The sequence below is a fragment of the Hyla sarda genome, chromosome 13 (assembly GCF_029499605.1).
Source record: "Hyla sarda isolate aHylSar1 chromosome 13, aHylSar1.hap1, whole genome shotgun sequence".
Taxonomy (NCBI): Eukaryota; Metazoa; Chordata; class Amphibia; order Anura; family Hylidae; genus Hyla; species Hyla sarda.
The window spans coordinates 31,606,520-31,627,794 of NC_079201.1; the positions used below are offsets into that span (position 1 = coordinate 31,606,520).

The 21,275-nt window shown below is 42.9% G+C and overlaps 2 protein-coding genes across 10 annotated transcripts in view; one reads left to right on the top strand and one right to left on the bottom strand.

The window, feature by feature from the left end:
• Positions 1-21,275, top strand: part of CACNA1G (calcium voltage-gated channel subunit alpha1 G) — a 380,651-nt gene that overhangs the window by 326,364 nt on the left and 33,012 nt on the right. For all 9 annotated transcript variants that reach the window (XM_056550710.1, XM_056550708.1, XM_056550703.1 and 6 more), the window contains 2 exons: positions 738-1,076; positions 3,668-3,808. In XM_056550710.1, coding sequence (XP_056406685.1) covers positions 738-1,076; positions 3,668-3,808 — 480 coding nt within the window. The remainder of the gene's footprint in view (positions 1-737; positions 1,077-3,667; positions 3,809-21,275) is intronic.
• The window catches only part of ENGASE (endo-beta-N-acetylglucosaminidase), a 104,172-nt gene continuing 98,781 nt past the window's right edge, over positions 15,885-21,275 (bottom strand). The window contains exons 15-16 of the transcript XR_008849687.1: positions 19,332-19,386; positions 15,885-16,035 (exon numbers count right to left, since the gene is read on the bottom strand). The gene's annotated coding sequence lies outside the window, so the exon portion shown is untranslated. The remainder of the gene's footprint in view (positions 16,036-19,331; positions 19,387-21,275) is intronic.

Genomic DNA, 21,275 nt, shown 5'->3' on the forward strand with positions numbered 1-21,275 from the left:
GTACTTTTTAGGGGCTAAATACTACAGAGGAAATGTTTTACTTTTTAGATTTTTCTGATGTCATGACCACAGTGCTCTCTGCTGACCTCTGCTGTCCATTTTAGGAACTGTCCAGAGCAGCATATGTTTGCTATGGGGATTTTCTCTTTCTCTGGACAGTTCCTAAAATGGACAGCAGAGGTCAGCAGAGAGCACTGTGGTCGTGACATCAGAGAAATGTAAAAAGTAAAGCATTTCCTCTGTAGTATACAGCCCCTAAAAAGTACTGGAAGGATTAAGATTTTTTTAATAGAAGTAATTTACAAATCTGTTTAACTTTCTGGCACCAGTTGATTTAAAAAAAAAAAAAAAAGTTTTCCCTTTAAGGGGTTAAAAATAGGTCATTTTCTGATGACATTCCCTTTAAGTCACTTGCTGAGTATATGCAAATAAATTCAATTTTTTTTAAAGAAATTTCCTTGTGGTGATGTATTGTCACAGTCAAATAGCTGAAAATTAACACAGTAGAAAACTTGATGGACTATTTTTTATCCTTATAAACTTTGTTACTATGTAACCTTTATTTTTAAAGGTATGAAAAAAAAAACTTCGATAGATTCTAAAACTTTTTGTTAAATCTCAGAATGTTACATAGTGTAGAAAAATACTAAAACGGTTTACAGTCACAAAATAGGAAAACCTATTTACTATACATATATATATGTGGAATATAACACGAATGTTATTTCTGGCTTTAGGACACACTGCGTGACTGCAATGAGGAGTCTACCTGCTACAACACTGTCATCTCTCCAATCTACTTCGTCTCCTTCGTGCTGACGGCACAGTTTGTATTGGTCAATGTGGTCATTGCCGTACTCATGAAACACCTAGAGGAAAGTAACAAAGAAGCCAAAGAGGAGGCTGAACTTGAGGCTGAAATGGAGTTGGAGTTTCAAATTCAGAACATTCAAAGTCCAGATAATGATAATTTTCTTTGGGCTGGGAGAGACCTCAGCTACACTCAGGATAGTCCTTATGGATACATGAATTCTGTAAAAGATAAGGATGACTCGCGGTCACTAGTCCATCCCATGGTAAGAATTTATGCCTAATGGACTTGATGTAGGTCCATAAATTGCTGTTAGATCTGGGACGTAGTTGTGTCTGATAAATAATGTGTGCACGTGCTCATATGCTTATACCTTATGGCAGATGATTGTGATGCATTAGGAATTACATCATATAAATTAAAAAGAACCTCTCAGGCAGAGGCGGAACTTGTAGCTTCTGGGCCCCGATGCAAAATCTGCAACGGGATCCCATATGCCCATTATAATACTGGTCTCTTATGGGGTAGATGTGACTGCTTCCTCTCTAGCTACGCCCCTGATCTCAGGTAAATCAAAAAACACCCTGAAGGCTTACTATAGCCCTTCATCACACTGAAATGAAGGCATACCTATCATATTACAGAAAAAATAATGCTTATATAAAGTAATAAATAAAAGAAATCCTGCACTCACCGCAGCTATGTAGTTCAATGTGAGGAGTCAATCATGGAGATCTGGAGGTAGTATGGGGGGGGGGGGGGGCTTAGAGTATATGTTACTCAGTAGGTCATACAGATACTTTATATGACTTTTTTATGTGTCTAGCTTCTGTATTTGGCTCACAAATCCCTCCATTCTGCTGCTCATTCATTCTGACATTCACTGCTCAGGAAGGGTCGTGTCCGAGGCAAGCACTGAGCCCGCCCTCACTCACCACGCATTCACTTCCTTTCTGAGTCTGCTGTGCTGTGCTCGGTCTCTTTATCAATCACTACAGGCTTCTCTGTAACCCCCTCCTCTCGATTTTCAGACAGGAGTCTGATAGCACAGGAGTGAGCACAGAGGAGTGCTAGTCCTGCCCTCACTTACTAGAATTTGTCCTAGCCTGTGCTTCAGCTGGGACAAAGATGATGCTGCAGCCAGACAGGATTATGTTCTGGATGGTATGGGGACCCCTAGTGGTGTTATGTAAGCCATGATTTGTATAAAAAGGAGATCACATTTTTTATGAAGAATATAAGAAATGTTTTGCCAAGATGTACAACATATAAAAAGTTTTTGATTCTGACAGTGCTCATCTAAGTAATTTATGTGCTCAGCTTTGTTAAAGGAAAACTCCAGCAGGCACATGAACTCATCCTTATTACCCCTCAACGTAGCCCACAGTACTAAAGTATTATTCTTCTAGTATGCATAATTCCTAAGTGAATTTTAGAAGAAATATAATGATAGCCATCTTGATTATAGAAAAATGACTTCATCTCGGTAGTAGTTCCAGTACTTACATGTCCCAGGAGCAGAGGTATACTTGAACACAATCCAAAAAACAAGCCAAAAAAAGTTGGTGTTCAGCAGTGGTCTCATCTTAAAGGGGTATTCTGCTGCTCAGCGTTTGGAATAAACAGTTCTGAACGCTGGAGCCGACGCCGGGAGCTTGTGATGTAATAGCCCCGCCCCCTCATGATGTCACACCCCGCCCCCTTAATGCAAGTCTATGATACTATTGAGGAGAGCAGTGATCATGATGTAGTTTAGTCTAATAAAACCATATGAGGGATTAGTGAATGGTGAATCAGCACCATCTAGTGGTGTCAGAGACCACTAACACACCACTCATCCCTATCAATTGTAGTACAATAAACATCAAAGGGTCTACTGCATCTCCTACAGTGGGAGTGACCATTAAAGATGTACTTCAGCTGTATGCCCCAGAGGGATTTGTGAAGTTCTTTTCAGTCTGACCACAGTGCTCTCTGCTGACACCTCTGTCCGTGTCAGGAACTGTCCAGAGTAGGAGCAAATCCCCACATCAAACCTCTCCTGCTCTGGACAGTTCCTGACACAGACACAGGTGTCAGCAGAGAGCACTGTGGTCAGACTGAAAAGAACTATACAACTTCCTCTGAAGCATACGGCAGCTAAGTACTGGAAGGATTAAGATTTTTTAATTGAAGTCATTTACAAATCTGTTTAACTTTCTAGCACCAGTGGATTGGGAAAAAGTTTTTTCCACCGGTCTACTGCTTTTACATATTTGATTATGATTAAGAATTAAAGCAAACACTGAAGATTTTAGTGTAGCTGTGTCCATAGGGAATATTACCCTATTTTATTTTTATGAATAATAAAGTACTGATTTAAGGGGGGGGGGGGGGGGGGGGTTCTTTAGTTTTGGGTTTTCCCTACAGGGGAGATGACCATGGAGGGTTGGTTTCTGCACATTCTGTCCAACATTGTTTGTTGCATTTCAGCTGTGAACATTCTGTTGCTGAAATTCCATCACTGGAAAAATCATCCTGCTTTTTAGGCACTTTTTAAGCACTGACTGAATCAGGTCGTTCTCGGATTTTCTGGACAGAATTTTTCTAGCCTAGAAGTCAAAATGGTCTAGTCTTGTACTCATTGATAAAAACAATTCCTGGCCCGGACCAATTTATTTTCAACGCTGCAACTGTTGTGATCGGTCGAAGGTGAAGAAATTTTCAAGAGCCATAACATCTGCACTATTTACAGCATCCATCATCATAGGGGATAAACATTCAAAGAATAAACATCAAAAACAATGATAAAAGTTAATAATCTGATACCAAAAATAGCTTGTTTAGAATAATAGGTTTTTATGTTGTTTTTTACAGGAAAGACATATGTTTGATACTATATCGTTACTAATCCAGGGATCGTTAGAGGGCGAGATGAAGCTCATGGACAATCTTTCTGGTTCTGTTTGTCATCATTATGCTTTGTCACCATACGACAAAGGCTCATGTGAAAAGCAGGTTAGTTTCAGCAATATAAAAAGCACAGAACATTGTATTGTCACCTTCATAATGTCAGTCCCATGCATAGTAAGCACAGTCCCCACTCCAATCATATCTTCCACCGAACCATTGAACAACTGATGTAAACGTTCAAATAAATCATTTAGAAGGAAAGATTCTGATCTACTGCATATGGTCAAAGTGATCTGGGGAAAAAACTGTTCTTCAGTAACATGACAAAAGCCTTTCTGACTCACTGCTGAATATTGCTTTAGGTGCCTAAATACAAAGAGGACAAAGGTGTAAAAAAAATTGTTGAGAAAATGTAATATTGGTTAAAGTGGTACTCCACTGCTCAGCGTTTGGAACAAACTGTTCTGAATGCTGGAGCCGGCGCCAGGAGCTTGTGACGTCATAGCCCCGCCCCTCTTGATGCCACACTCTGCCCCCTCCCTTAGACTTACATTGAGGGGGCGGGCGTGACATCATGTTGGGGCAGGGCTATGATGTCACAAGCTCCCGGCTCCAGTGTTCGGAACAGTTTGTTCCAAAAGCTAAGAAGTGGAGTATCACTTTAAAAGGTACTCCACTGGCCAGCGTTCGGAAATAAATGTTCCAAACACTGTTTTCGCGCTGTGGAGGTCGGCCACGGTCGTGACATCACGAGGGGTGCGGCTGACCCCCGCAGCGCGAAAAATGCATTCGGAATATTTTTTTCTGAACGCTGGCCAGTGGAGTACCCCTTTAAGTATTCAAAACAGTTTCCAGCTAACCTGATACCATAAAATAAAAGGGCAGTCTGTATAAGCATAGATGTGTAAAGAATACAACTCAGGTGTGACATATTTTTATAAAACAGGATTATGGGGATAGAGGACACAGCATATACGGGGCGGATGAGGTCCCACCCTAGCTCAGACCTTAAAAATATGTTCATACTTTAAAGGGAAACTGACAGCAGGGTCACCCGCACTAACCTAAATATACAGATTGCAGGTGACCCTGCTTCTAACACTTCTTACCCGGGGAAAATGGATGCAGGAGATATTCACCTAATATGGTAATTTCTTCTTATCTGCACTGGGAGGCGCCTACAAAGCTTTCTCCCACCGGATGAGGTGATAATTTTGCCTCTTTCATGGCCATTATGAGGAAGATAGATAAATATTCATGAAGGAGCAGAGTTATTGGCAGAAGGGGTGGGGTTAAAGTCGCAGCGATGAGAGAAAGCATTGCACGTACAGTATAAGATGCCTCCAGTGTAGATAAGAAGAAGCAACAAGATTAATATCTCCTGAACGACTGCACTGATTTTCACCCGGTAAAGAGCTTTAGAAACAGGGTCACCTGCACTATCTACTTGTATACTCAGGTTAGTAAGGGTGACCCTGCTATCCGTTTCCCTTTAAATCGCAAAACGAAATACGTCTAGTACTTTCAATATTTCCACTTCCTTGATATCATATCAAGAAACTTCACAGTTGTACCATATAGTAGCTAAAAATACGTAGCTACTTAGCTATCACATGCATGACACAAATATTTGTATACATGTTGCACAATTATCCACTAAAGGCAAAAATACTATATAATATACTGTATGGGGGAGATTTATCAAAAAAAAAAAAAAAGGTGCATTGAAGCCTGTTAGTTGACTTCTTTTTGGCCAAACAGCTTAGTATACGCTTTAGAACACTTTTGATGTGTTATTCAGATCCTTACTGATCTCTAGATATCGTTTGGAGAAGTGAATAGTAATGCGCTTCACTCCTCTGCTGGCAGCAATCTCCATCAGCTGCACTAGACATCTAGATATCTAAAGATCAGTCGGGGTCTAAACATCCAGACACCAAGTGCCCAAAAGGGACAATTTAAAGGGAACATGTCAGCTCCTTTTAAAAAAAATTGTACTTTTCTTCTGCAGCTAAACAGTCGGCAAGGTGGTTCCAAGCCTCAGCGGCCATTCTCCTCCCTCCCAACCCTCTACCTCGCCCTGCATGACTGACCTAAAGGACTCTGCTTCCAGTACATATCCCTGTATGCCAGTTAAAGCATGGCAGAAGGTCGGAGGGATGAACGTGCCACTGCGGCTCAGCACTGCCTTGCTGCCTTTTTAGCTGCAGACAAAAGAAAGTGTGTAAACAACTAAAGATATCCACAAATACACACGGAGGGGTTACAAAGAGATTAAACAGACGATAATCTGTTTAATCTTTTTGTGACCCCTCCCCAGGTACCTGTAGCTCCGTAATTGGTATCAAGTTAACAAATTCCTTTTAATATGGCTAAGGCTTTTGGTTGACCATTCAGTGCCTGCTTTTGCATCTTGGTTAATGTTTTAGGGCATCCAAAAGGATAAACAACCAATAGTCAAATTCCATCAAAATCCAAGAAAGAGAAAATTCCAAGAAAGAGAAAATACAGGCGGAGGAGTCTATATATTTGCACTGTCCAAATAAACGCCTCTATAATATTTAGTACATCTATGCCACAAATCTGTGATAATTCTTAAAAATGTCCTTGTCATTTCAAAAAACTTTTGACATGTCCCATAGACTGATCAGCAGAATGAGTGAGTAGAAGCGCCTGGTATTGTGCTTGCAGCAGTCTTTGTCCAAATACTTATAATGGGGCCGCAAAATGGAACTCGTGAGTGTACTAAGCTGGAGTGTAGAACGCTTCATCCCGCCCATCCTCCTGAGTGGTGGTGGGGGGTCTCAGCACTGAGACCCCAAACAATCAAAACTTTTGATATGTCTATGTGACAAGGCTGTGATATCCAGTGCCACGTGATAGATGTTTGGGCTGCAGATGCCTTTCTTTATAGAAGCAATGAAACGCAGTAAAAGAAACAGGAAGGCCAAGTGGGGGAAAGAGTTAATATCTGTACCATCTAGATAGCGTTTTTTTGCGCTTGCTCCTGGCACACCTCAGGCATCTTGTGTTTCAGTAAAAATATTTTCTGATAATCGTTATTAGGTAGTTGGTTGGTAATCTCCATCTGTAGTATTGCAATGCACGAAGGCGCTGGCCTTGGTCTAATAGATGCTTCTTTTGGTGGCATACACTTTTTAATGACTCATTTCTCATGGACGTTACATCAATGTTATAACAATAGTTTATATCATACACTGAATTCTATGGGCAATCTTTACTAAATGTTTTATATGTCTAAAAATAGTCTAGTCAAAGGTTTGAGAAAAAGAGCTATATAAGGGGATTGTAATTGTCTAGTACTGAGAAATCTATAAAGGACCCTTGAAGGCGATCATTATAGGGAGGAATCTTCAGGTCTAAGTCCATGTGACCATGCTGTCGGCACTTCAAAATGTTCCGAATGCTTAGAGCCGGCGCCAGGAGCTTGTGACGTCATAGCCCCGCCCCTTCAATGCAAGTCTATGGGAGGGGGCATGACGGATGTCACGCCCCCTCCCATAGACTTGCATTGAGGGGGCGGGGTGTGACATCATGAGAGGCGGGGCTATTACATCACAAGCTCCCGGCGTCGGCTCCAGCGTTCAGAACTGTTTATTCCAAACGCTGAGCAGCAGAATACCCCTTTAAGATGAGACCACTGAGCTTGTTTTTTGGATTGTGTTCAAGTATACCTCTGCTCCTGGGACATGTAAGTACTGGTACTACTACCGAGATGAAGTCATTTTCTATAATCAAGATGGCTGTCAGTATCTTTCTTCTAAAATTCACTTAGGAATTCATCATGAGGTTCTGGGCTATGACGTTACGAGCTCCCGGCACCGGCTCTAAGCATTCGGAACATTTTGTTCCAAACGCTGAGCAGCGGAGTACCCCTTTAAGAAAACTCTTCTAAGATGCAGAGAACCTTCAGATTTTGCTCATGACACATGCAAACGCTTGTCGCATTGTGAAGTCTCGAGATGAGGACTGCCACCATGGTAAAGCTCGGGCCTAAATTTAGGATCTAGTTCAGATTGAAGTTGATAGGAATGTACTTGTAAGAATCTTACTTACCAAGCCCAAGTGATTTTTCTCTGCTGCCACAGCTCTGGTATATATATATATTCTTTATACACAGAGAATATATGCAGCAGATGCTGCCCACCTGGCCGAGATCAAGCAACACCGACATTATATGTATATGGTGTTTTTTTTCCCCCACACTTGAGGTTAACACACCCTTGAGAGATATGCATAGACACTAGAAAATGAGTGGAATTGTAAAATTTAAATTCTTCAACCAAACAATTTCTTCTATGAATTAAACCAAATTGTGTTGTCTTTATTGTTCCTTTATTTTTCTCTATATTTACATTGATGCCCTTTGGATTTACTGAAATCTAGCCACCACAGATTGGTCACATTTCTGCCACCTGTTTGCTATCAGTTATAAAAGTCAATACCTATTGTTGTATTCAGCGTAAAACTTTAGTTCCATCACATTTCGACTATTTCTGAACTTTCTGCCTATTCTAAAGACTCATCTTTTTACAAAATAGAAACATAGAATGTGTCGGCAGATAAGAACCATTTGGCCCATCTAGTCTGCCCAATAATCTGAATCCTATGAATAGTCCCTGGCCCTATCTTATATGAAGAATAGCCCTATGCCTATCCCATGCATGTTTAAACTCCTTCACTGTATTTGCAGCGACCGGCTATTCCATGCATCCACTACTCTCTCAGTAAAGTTATGCTTCCTGATATTACTTTTAAACCTATGCCCCTCTAATATAAAACTATGTCCTCTTGTGGTAGTTTTTCTTCTCTTAAATCTCTTCTCCTCCTTTACCGTGTTGATTCCCTTTATGTATATAAAAGTCTCTATCATTACCACCCCTTTTACCTGGAGACTTAACGAGTCTATGCTGACTAACCAGACAGTTAAACGTTCTATCACCACGGATCTCACATCCTACTTTTTGACCAATGCTACTCCGAACTCAAACCCGATCTGGGTGTGGTCTGCCCACAAGGCCTTCATTAGGGTAAGGCTACTCTCGCTAGCTTCATATATGAAGAGAGGCCGTACCCAACTTCAACATGCATTACATGACAAGCTCTCTCGACTCATACTAGCTCACGAGCGTACTCCCTCTCTTTACCTCCACAATGCTATCCGGGATACCAGGTTGCGGCTGGATGCTGTCCTGTCCACCAGGGTGGAAAAAGCGCTTAGGTGGACTAAGGCCACATACTACCGCTACGCCAACAAGCCGGATAGGTTGCTTGCCAATATGCTTCGCAGCCGACAACGGCTTAATTATGTCCACACCATACAGCTGCACCCTGGTTCCCGGTCTTCCCATCCTGACAAGATCTACCAGACTTTCCACTCTTACTACTCTAAACTCTATTCTGTCCCTGACCAGTCGCCTATCTCTGCTTCCCGCCTGCACTCTTTTCTTGACTCTACCTCCCTCCCTTCTCTAACTGACCCCGAGAGGATTCTCCTTAACTCTCCGATCTCATACGAAGATGTGTCAGACACGATTGCTTCTCTGAAGTTAGGGAAGGCCCCTGGCCCTGATGGGCTGTCTGCAATGTATTATAAGAAATTCTCTCCTATCCTTGTCCCCCATCTAGTTAACCTTTATAACAGCCTCTTTAAGGCTCCCTCTTTGCCCCCCGAATACTTAGATGCCCTTATAAAGGTGATCCCCAAACCCCAGAAGGACCCATCCCTGGTCTCTAATTACCACCCTATCTCCTTAATTAATTTGGATACGAAGATCTTAACGTCTATCCTGGCGCGTAGGCTAAATACTATATTACCCCGCGTAATTCACGCAGACCAAGTGGGCTTTATACCGGGGAGACAGGCGGCGGATAATATCAGAAAAGTACTAGGGGTTGTACATTGGGCCTCCTCCACCTCTACACCTGTTATGCTACTGACCTTAGACATAGAGAAGGCCTTCGATTCAGTTTTATGGCCATACCTTTGGGGGTCCTCTCTAAAATGGGGTTCACTGGGCCGTTTATACACCTCCTGCACCTGCTATACTCCAACCCTACGGCTTTCCTCAAACTTCCTACCTCTTCCCCCTCCCCGATTATTATTAAGAGGGGTACTCGCCAGGGATGCCCGTTGTCCCCTGCTCTTTTTGCTCTGGCGATGGAGCCCCTGGCGAGATCCCTACGTGCCTCCCCTACTGTGTTGGGGGTTACGATTAAGGATTCCACCCATACATTATGTTTGTTTGCTGACGACCTCCTTCTATCCCTGACACACCCCCTCTCATCTTTACCTAACCTGTTTCGTCTACTCACGGACTTCTCGACTTGCTCGGGCCTCCGGATTAGTCCATCTAAATCGGAAACACTCTATGTACATGTTCCTCTCCATACGCAAAAGTTGATTTCCCTTAACTTTAACTCCCCCCCCCAAGGCCTACCCTGTCTTATTTGGGTGTTCGTATAACCCCGGCGGTTGCTTCCCTCTATGGTGCGAACTACCCGCCCCTCTACAAATCTATCAGACATGACATCCGCACTTGGGACAGGCCATACCTATCATGGATTGGAAGAGTAAACACGGTTAAAATGGTGATTCTGCCTAGAATACTATACCTGTTTCGCACCCTTCCAGTTCCGGTCTCAACGGCGGATCTCAAGTCCCTCCAGTCCGATATCTTTAGATTTATATGTTGATCCAAGACTCCCCGCATAGCACGTAGTATAATGTACCTTCATAAGCGATTGGGGGGTATGTCCGTCCCCAACCTCCTAAAATACTACTACGCTGCCAGACTAGGACAGCTGGCCTGGTTCCTGGCAGATGGCGACACCCCCATTTGGGTTCACCTCGAATCCTCTATCATCTCTCCCCACTCCTTCTCTTCCCTAATGTGGTCTACTCAACCTGTCGCTAAATACGTCCCTTACTCTGCTCTTCTTACTCTTCACTCCCTTTCCCTTTGGCGACTGGTCCGCTTTCGCTTTCATCTACAATCCTGCCCTCCTCCCCTCCTGCCCATCCTCTGTAACCCTTTTTTTCCGCCTGGTCTAGCACATTCCCCATTCCTTTGGTGGTCTTCACAGTCCTTGACTACTGCTCATCAATTCCATACTCGTGGGGTTCTGATAACTAAAGATGAGTTCATTTTACAGTTCCGCCCCCCACCCTCAGAACTCTTCCGTATGCACCAGATCTTTTCCTTCCTACACTCTAATTTTCCTGCACACACTGTACCACAACTGACTAGGTTTGAACGTCTCATGCTGTATAGTCCTTCTAGACGAGGACTTCTGGCCATAGTATATGGTTTGCTAAACTCTCCCCCGCCCGACACCAAATTGCCGTTTATGCTTCAGTGGGAGGCTGATCTTCACATGGAGATGTCCCTAGAGGAGTGGAGGGAATGCTGCAATACCTTGAGTAGGGGGAGCTGGCAAGTGACTCTTACTGAGACGTCACTGAAAATTTTACATAGGTCGTATTATGTCCCTACGAGAATACATTCTATTTTCCCCAGTGCTTCTCCTTTATGTTTTAGGGGATGTGCCGATAGGGGAACCATGCTTCACGTGTGGTGGACCTGTCCCCTTGCTAATGCTTTCTGGACTTCTGTTCTTTCTATCCTTCGTTCTGTTCTTTTTTTTCGCTGTCCTCTTCAACCTGCTTTTTGTCTCCTCGGCAGACGGCCGCGCAGGATGCCCAACAGCCAGTTTAGATTAGCGCAGTTCATACTACTGGCTGCGAGGATTCATATAGCGACATGCTGGAAGAGCCCAGTCCTGTCTTTTGATAGGGTAGTTGATAGAGTTAATGATATTCTGATCTTCGAAAAAATTTACGCGGTTCGCTCCGATACGATGGCCAACTATAAGAGGGTTTGGTCTCCCTGGATGTCATCATCCTATTGTCCGGAGATTCGCAATACCTTATCCCTAACGTAATCACTGACAACACACCTACTGTTTTGTTAACTTGCTGCCTGTTTACGTCCATACATGTCTGACCCATGGACTTGTTTATTTCCCTTTTTAATTTTTATTTATTTGATTTTGCCTTATTGTTGATTCGGGCTGTGTCCCGATACTTTTGCTTTACTTTGGTATTGCTACCTTATTGCCTAACTCAATAAAATTGGTTTGTTTGACACTAAAAGTCTCTATCATATCCCCTCTGTCTCTTCTTTCTTCTATACATGTTAAGGTCCTTTAACCTTTCCTGGTAAGTTTTATCCTGCAATCCATGTACTAGTTTAGTATCTTCTCTGAATTCTCTCTAGAATATCTATATCCTTCTGGAGATACGGCCTCCAGTACTGCGTACAATACTCCAAGTGAGGTCTCACCAGTGTTCTGTACAGCGGCATGAGTACTTCTCTCTTTCTACTGCTTATACCTCACCCTATACATCCAAGCATTCTGCTAGCATTTCCTGCTGCTCTATTACATTGGCTTCCTACCTTTAAGTCTTCTGAAATAATTTCTCCTAAATCCCTTTCTTCAGATACTGAGGTCAGGACTGTGTCAAATATTCTATATTCTGCCTGAGGGTTTTTAAGCCCCAGCTGCATTATCTTGCACTTATCCACATTTAATTTCAGTTGCCAGAGTTCTGACCATTCTTCTAGTTTGCCTAAATCCATTTCCATTTGGCAGATCCCTCCAGGAACATCAACCTTGTTACATATCTTTGTGTCATCAGCAAAAAGACACAACTTACCATCGAGACCTTCTGTAATATCACTAATGAAGATATTAAACAATATTGGTCCCAGTACAGATCCCTGAGGTCCCACTGGTAACATGACCTTGCTCTCAATATTCTCCATTGAATGCCACCCTCTGTTGTCTGTCACTCAGCCACTGCCTAATTCACTCAACAATATGGGAATCCAAGCTCAATGACTGTTGTTTATTGATAAATCTTCTATGTGGGACAGTGTCAAAAGCCTTACTAAAATCTAGATATGCAATGTCTGCTGCCCCTCCGCCATCTATTATTTTAGTCACCCAGTCAAAAAAAATCTATAAGATTTGTTTGCCATGACCTCCCTGAAGTAAACCCATGTTGTTTTTCATCTTGCAATCCATGGGATTTTAGATGTTCCACAATCCTATCCTTTAGTAGGGTTTCCATTAATTTCCCCACTACAGTATTGATGTCAGACTTACTGGCCTATAGTTGCTTGATTCCTCCCTACTACCTTTCTTGTGAATGGGCACGACATTTGCTACTTTCCAATCTTCCAGGACGACTCCTGTTACCAGTGATTGGTTAAATAAATCTGTTAAAGGTCTTTCTAGCTCACCACTAAGCTTTTATTTGTCTTCACTTTAGACAGCAAATGTAGAACCTCTTCCTCTGTAAAGACACATGCATCAAACAATTCATTCATCTTCCTCCCTAATGGAGGTCCTTTTCCTTATTTTTCTTCTGTAAAAACTGAACAGAAGCATTCCTTAAGGCAGTCAGCTATCCCTTTATTCTCTTCTACATACCTTCCTTCCTTTGCTTTTAATTTAGTTATTCCTTGTTGTAAGATTGTCTTATCCTTTTTTTTTTCACAGACTGAGCGAGTTTTTCTTCTGCCTGCACTTTAGAAGTTCTTATAACTTGCTTGGCCTCTTTCTGCCTAGTCTTGTAGGTTTTCCTATCTTTATTGCTCTGTTTGTTTCATAATTACTAAATGCTAGATTTGTTTTTTTTATGATTTTGGCCACTTCTGCTGAGTACCACGGTGGTCTCTTCCCTTTTCTGCTTTTACTGACAAGTCTAATGCAATTTTCTGTTGCCTTCAATAATGCATCTGTTAAGTAGTCCCATTTCTACTGGACTCCATGTAATCTGTTCCAGTCTGATAGGGACTCATTTATGACTAATCTCATTTTTGAAAAGTCGTTTGTTCTAAAATCTAAAACTTTTGTTTTTGTGTGGTGTGACTCCTTTACTGTTCTTATATTAAACCACATTGGTGATCACTAGATCCCTACAACATCATCATATACCAAATTCCCATTTGTGAATACCAAATCCAATATGGCCCCGTCCGGGTTGGCTCCTCAACCACTTGTTGTAGAGATAATCCCAGTAGGGAATTTAGAATATCTGTACTCCTGGCAGTACTAGCTACTTTGGTTTTCCAGTTTATATCCGGAAGATTGAAGTCTCCCATAATGATAACTTCTCCTTTCATTGTCATCTTAGCTATTTCTTCAACTAGTAGATCATCTAATTCTTTAACTTGGCCAGGTGGTCTATATATCACACCTATATGAGTTACTGTCTGATTACCAAACTGCAACGTAACCCGAACTGACTCTATGTTGGCCTCACTAACTTGTATTAGGTTTGATTTTATGCTATCTTTCACATATAGGGCCACTCCTCCTCCTTTATTGCATTCTCTGTCTCTTCTGTATAAAGAGTACCCTGGTATGGATATGTCCCAGTCATTACTTTCAATAACAGCTACATTCTCAGATGCCATTATTGACCCAAGTTCATTAATTTTAATACCTAAACTGCGAGCATTTGTAGACATGACTCTGAGCTTGTCATTTCTTAACCTCTGTGCTACTGACATGTTCTGACATTGTTTTCACTCTTTTGCCCCCCCCCCCCCCCTAGTTTAAATACTCCTTAGCAAATTCTTGGAATTGTTCACTGAGTACATTCGTTCCTTTGAGAGAAAGATGCAAACCATCTTTTTTGTACAGTTCCTTTCTATTCCAAGTAGAGCTATTGTTACGCCTAGCGCTCCGGGCCCCCGCTCCTCCCCGGAGCGCTCACGGCGTCTTTCTCCCTGCAGCTCCCCGGTCAGTCCCGCTGACCGGGAGCGCTGCTCTGTCATGGCCGTTGGGGATGCGATTCGCACAGCGGGACGCGCCCGCTCGCGAATCGCATCCCAGGTCACTTACCCGTTCCCGTCCCCTGCTGTCATGTGCTGGCGCGCGCGGCTCCGCTCTCTAGGGCGCGCGCGCGCCAGCTCCCTGAGACTTAAAGGGCCAGTGCACCAATGATTGGTGCCTGGCCCAATTAGCTTAATTAGCTCCCACCTGCTCCCTGGCTATATCTGGTCTCCTCCCTTGCACTCCCTTGCCGGATCTTGTTGCCCTTGTGCCTAGTGAAAGCGTTGTGTGTGTTTTAAGCCTGTGTACCAGAACTTCTGCTATCTCCCCTGACTACGAACCTTGCCGCCTGCCCCCGACCTTCTGCTACGTCCGACTTTGCTTCTGCCTACTCCCTTGTACCTCGCCTATCTTCAGCAGTCAGAGAGGTGAGCCGTTGCTAGTGGATACGACCTGGTCACTACCGCCGCAGCAAGACCATCCCGCTTTGCGGCGGGCTCTGGTGAAAACCTGTAGTGGCTTAGAACCGGTCCACTAGCACGGTCCTCGCCATCCCTCTCTGGCACAGAGGATCCACTACCTGCCAGCCGGCATCGTGACAGCTATCATGAGACACAAAGCCAAATCCTTGCTCTTGATACTTTTACTAAGCCATAAGTTGAACTCCTTAATGCGCTTCTGCCTATCATTCTGAACGTTATGCACAGGCAGAAGTTCAGAAAATGAAACAGTGGATGCAAAATCCTGTACATCACCTCTGAAACTTCATTGCAAGCAAGGTCATTTGTCCCTAGATGGACAAGAACATCCACATCCCCTTCCTGCTTTGCTTGCTTAACAATATTATGAATAGATATTCTATCTCTTCTAGCAGTAGCACTCGGGGGACATCTCACAAAACCATTTTCTTTAAGCTCCACACTTCTTATGATTGAATCACCCAGCAATAGCTGCTTCCTTTCAGATTTTACTTTATATTTTTTTGTCCTTGGCTGCAGTCTTGCATACATTAGACATAGGAGTCGATGGTTCCTCACCTTCTGTGCTTGAGCCAATATCCATGTTGCCCTTACATTCTGAGAGTGCTGCAAATGAATTATGGAAAACCACAGACTGTGGGACATGTCTTCTATCCACAACGGAGTCTTCCAGAACCTACAGTAACCCATCTGCCATTTCTAGGGGTCCTCTGTGGCAGTGGCATTGCAGCAGTCCCAGTCTGAGTTTGTTTAACAGATAATTTAAACATCTCATAATTTCAAAAATGACTTTTTTTTGTCCTGTTGTTTTACCAATGTCTTGCTCAGTAGAGTGTTACTTCACCTCAATTCATACCTAATTATTTATATAAATACCTGGGAAGCTAATTTACACCTAAGAGCCAAGCCAAATTCATGGGAACAAGGGGTGTTCAGGTCAGTTATGTGATTCACTTGGGTTCTTCCACTTCCACTTTGTTGACACTTGAAAGAAATGAACAGATGCATCACAGCAAAAAAATGGTGAGGGCAAATTAGAGTGAGCTAGTTTGTGAATAACAAGAATTGTATGAAGAGCAGATAAAAGTAGTCTTCACTAGGAATCCATGCTTAAGTAGAAGATGAAGTATTTAAAGGAGAAGGAGAAACAAATTTTCTCTTACCTGCCTAGGCTCCCCCGGTGCTTCAGTACAGGTGTTCGGTCCCCAGGCTGTATTCTTCTTACTTCCTGTTAGCCCGGCACGTCACACGGAGCTTCAACCTATCACCGGCCGCAGCGATGTCCCACCTCGGCCAGTGATTGACTGAAGCTCCGTGTGACGTGCTGGGCTAACAGGAAGTAAGAAGAATACAGCCCGGGGACCGAACGCCTGTGCCGGAGCACCAAGGGAGCATAGGCAGGCAAGAGAAAGCTTATTTTCTTTTTTTTTTGCAGCCCGGAACGGATACAATAAGAAAAGTGAGCACCGGACATGTCCTTTAAATAGTTGTTTTCATTAAGTCATGTAGGTCGCATAGGATTTATTTACTGTTATTTTCCCTCATTGCTCTCTGTAAAGTAAGGGTAGGCTATGTTCACATTTGAAAATGTCAGCATGGAAAACCTCCATGCGGATATTACAGAGACTGCGGGTGCCGGTGATGTGAAAAAAACTATGCTTGCGCCCAAATGTGACCGCGTAGCTAAGAAAAATGCTGAGTCACCGGAGGGTTAGTGATTGGCTGAGATTGGCGTGTCAGCTGATCCACCTTGATGAGTTAGACAGTTTTCTACACATCACTATGTTCTCTCAGTGGGAGGAAGCACACTGTCTCCTGGATGTGACAGCGCGCTGCTGGGGACACAAGTGATATGTTCCCCGCTACTGCTCCCTGATCTCCGCAAAAACAGGGATAGAACTGCAGGGGCCAGATGAAGTGCTGCGGGGGACAAGTAACATATTCCCCGCTGCTGCACCCCGATCTCTGCACTCGTGGATTCCTGCTGGAGATTCATGTCAGTTGTCCCCTGCAGCGCGATGTATCCCCGCTGGAGATTCATGTCAGTTGTCCCCCGCAGAGCCATGTATCCCCGCTGGGTTGTAACTGGAACTTGGACCCCGCAGCGCTATGCGCTATCCCCGAGAGCGGTGAGCAGCAGAAGCTGGGAATATGTCACTTGTCCCCTACTGCACAGCGCTTCGGTACCGCGATCCCTGAGAGGCGAGCCTAGACCAGAAGAAAGTAACGTGTCCCCTGAAGAACGCTCTCACAGCGGGGAGACAGTATGCTTCCTCCCACTGTGAGAGCCTAGTGATGTGAAGAAAACTGTGTTGGTGGATCAGCTGACACACGCAATAGCAGGGGGCGGGGGTGTGTGTGTGTCTGAGCCAATCACTAACCCTCCGGTGTTTTTGTCAGTTGTGCGGCTATATTCTGCCGACACATTCGACACAGTTTTCTTCACATCACCAGCATAATATGCCGCTTCTAAGACTGCACGGGAATGCACCGTCTCATAGAAGGAAATGCATTCTGTGCAGAGTCCGCAGAAAGAATGAACAGGTTAATTCTTTCTTTGGACACAGAAAACTGAATTTGCATGCCACAAACATCTGGCACGGAAATTCTGTCGTGTGCACAGCGTAGCAGGATCACATTGAATACAATGGAATCTCCGTGCAGAGGTGTGAACATAGCCTTAGAGGTAATACTGGAGACTTTATACCTCCCACTTACACAGTTTAAAAGCAAAGCAGTCCAGTCATGCCCACTGTGACATATACTTTTTAATGCTTAGCTACTATAACCATGTAAAGAAAAATGGCATTGTATGTACTGTAGTGTAGTGTCAAGGTTTTACAGAGGTAAATCCTACAATGAAATTACATAGGTTAATCAATTGCAGGCTATTGTAAGCAAGGCACACATTAGGGTATAGTTTTGTGGGAACAAAGGCGGTATAATAATATCCTTGGGCTAACTGACTTGAGGGGCCGAGACCTACTACTATATAACTCAGGCTTTTAGCATTGGATACTATATTTCCCTCTGGGTGACATTTATTGCGTGAACTTATAATGTATAAGGTAAGACATAACCAGTCCAATGGCGCAATAGAGCAAAACATAGTGGAAAAAACCAAATGCATGTATTTAGCTATACAAAAACCTCATTGTAGACATTATTGATACTGGTTCACGATTTAAAGGGGTACTCCGCTGCTCAGCATTTGGAACAAACCCGTGAAAAAATCAGACCGCCTTACACCAGCACCAGCGTGAGGTCATAGCCTGGCCCCTCATTACGTCCCGCCCCCTCAATGCAAGTCTATGGGAGGGGGTGTGACAGCACTGAGGGGGCGGGGCATTACAACATGAGGGGGTGGAGCTATGGCATCACGAGCTGCCTGCTCCAGTATTCGGAACAGTTTGTTCCAAATGCTGAGCAGCGGAGTACCTCTTTAAATGTGAGTTCAGGTGCAGTGACCATGAAAAAAAAAAAAAAATACAAACATTTCTGTTATTTCTACACTAGCAAAAACTGGTGTGAAATGGACTCTCACCCCTACACCATGTAAAACATTAAATTTACATAGCCACGCCCACTTTTGCACAACTAGAGTGTGACTAGAGTAAACCTTGTATAATTCTCATGTAAAACCTTTTGAATATTTTGATGTGAACTTTTTTGGTGTGAAACACGAAATTTCTGATGTGAAGCGTTTTGAATATAGCCCCCAATGTCTTAAATTGTGGCATGGATGTTAAAGGGGTACTCCCGTGAAAAACTGTTTTTTGTTTTTGTTTTTTAAATCAACTGGTGCCAGAAAGTTAAACAGATTTGTAAATTACTTCTATTAAAATATCTTAATTCTTCCTGTACTTTTTAGGGGCTGTATATTACAGAGGAAATGCTTTTCTTTTTGGATTTCTCTTCTGTCACGACCACAGTGCTCTCTGCTGACCTCTGCTGTCCATTGTAGGAACTGTCCAGAGCAGCATATGTTTGCTATGGGGATTTTCTCCTGCTCTGGACAGTTCCTAAAATGGACAGCAGAGGTCAGCAGAGAGCACTGTGGTTGTGACAGAAGAGAAATCCAAAAAGAAAATAATTTCCTCTGTAGTATACAGCCCCTAAAAAGTACTGGAATGATTAAGATTTTTTAATAGAAGTAATTTACAAATCTGTTTAACTTTCTGGCACCAGTTGATTTAAAAAAAAAAAAAAAAAAAAAGTTTTCCAAGAGAGAACCCCTTTAATCCTTCTCATAGATGTTCTACACTTTTGAATAGACTTACCATATATTAACCTTTACTTTTTCTTTAGGCTGTACAGACAGAATCATAGGAACACCTGAAAGTGAGATGATACTTGTTATTGGTTGACACGTTAATGTTTTGTGGTTCAGTGTATCTTAGTGACAGTTCAGATGCAGTTTTGTCATTGTATACTTCTGTAGAGGTTGCTATAGGTCCACATATGGGATCACTAAACCATGTGTGAAGGGGGACATGTGAGTCTGGTCTTGTTTCAGCAAATTGCTGCTATGTAATGATTAATTTTATAATTCGGCCTAGCTAGTAACCTGTGGTAAAGTTCTTGATATTCAGATGACTAAATATTAAGTGTTAAATTAAAGGGGTACTCCGGTGAAAAACTTTTAAATCAATGGTTTGTAAATTACTTCTATTAAAAAATCTTAATCCTTCCAGTACTTATTAGTTGCTGAATACTACAGAGGAAATGATTTTCTTTTTGCAACACACAGCTCTCTGCTGACATCATGAGCACAGTGCTCTCTGCTGACACCTCTGTCCATTTTAAGAACTTTCCAGAGTAGGAGAAAATCCCCATAGCAAACATATGCTGCTCTGGTCAGTTCCTAAAATGGACAGAGATGTCAGCAGAGAGAACTGTGGTCATGATGTCAGCAGAGAGCTCTGTGTTCCAAAAAGAAAAGAATTTCCTCTGTAGTATTCAGCAGCTAATAAGTACTGGAAGGATTAAGATTTTTTTAATAGAAGTAATTTACAAATCTGTTTAATGGATGCCGGTGACCAAGGATAGCCATGTCTCATCTTTTATATTACTATGGATAAATGTTTAAAGGGTAGCTCCCACCATCCTATTTTTTTTTTTTGCTAGCCAGTTTCCCCCCCCCCCCCCCCCCGCTACGGCACTAGCCCGTTCCCTCCTCCCCCCCTTCTACGGCACTAGCCCGTTCCCTCCTCCCCCCCTCCCCGCCCCGCATACCCCGTTCCCTCATTACACTTGCAGTTACTGCAGAGTCCGGCAGCGGGCATGCAGGGACAGCGGCGGCAACGAGGTGGCGGAGGCGATGTGCGGGAGGAGTGACCTCGCAGCCAGTGGCCGGGGAGCAAATGCACTCGCTCCCGCCTGTCTGATTGACAGGCAGGGAGCGAGAGCAGCCTAAATGAAAAAGGACTGATTGCCAGGCCAAAATCAGTCCTTTTTCAGTGGCCGGTTTTTAAATGTAAATTAAACCTTTTTAATGAAAAAAATAAAAATAAAAGTATATTAGCGATATGTTGTAGTACATAAGTACTACAACATATCAAAAAATAAAGTTGGTGACAGTGCCCATTTAAGTTTGCTTGTATTGATGAGTAAATATGTCCGATTGCTGTCCGTAAAGGGATTTTCCCATCTTATAAAGTGATGGGGCCACCTTTCAGTCCATTGTGCAGGGGTCACAGCATGAAGACAGCCTGTCCTGCTGGGAATCATTGAGGTCAGGCTCTAGCAATATGCCATCACTTTTCCAGATGGGATTCTTTTGTGTTGATGCTACTGTACGTCTGCTGGCGTTCACTGTTTTATGTTATTATGGTGGAACAGTTTCCGTGTAAACTTATGGGGTAATCCTTATTTCAGCTTGTGTTTTCCGTATGTGATATCGCTTAACAAAGTGATTTACTCCTAACAGAATACGTTATGATGTGGAGATATGAGTGTAGGCTGGTTGCAGTTGAAAGCATGATTCCATATTAAACTATTTTCTTACATCAGGAGTGGTAGCTCTGTCACATAGGAGGACAGTATGTATATGTATATATATATATATATATATATGCTGGATGGAAGGTGAATATATTGGATCGGGCCCAGAAACTTCAAACTTTTCCTTTTTCTATCAACATCCTATGTCCGATATTCATCCTATATACTGTACATTCCTCAACATTGAAATGACAACACCAAGAATGAAAAGTCGTGGAATT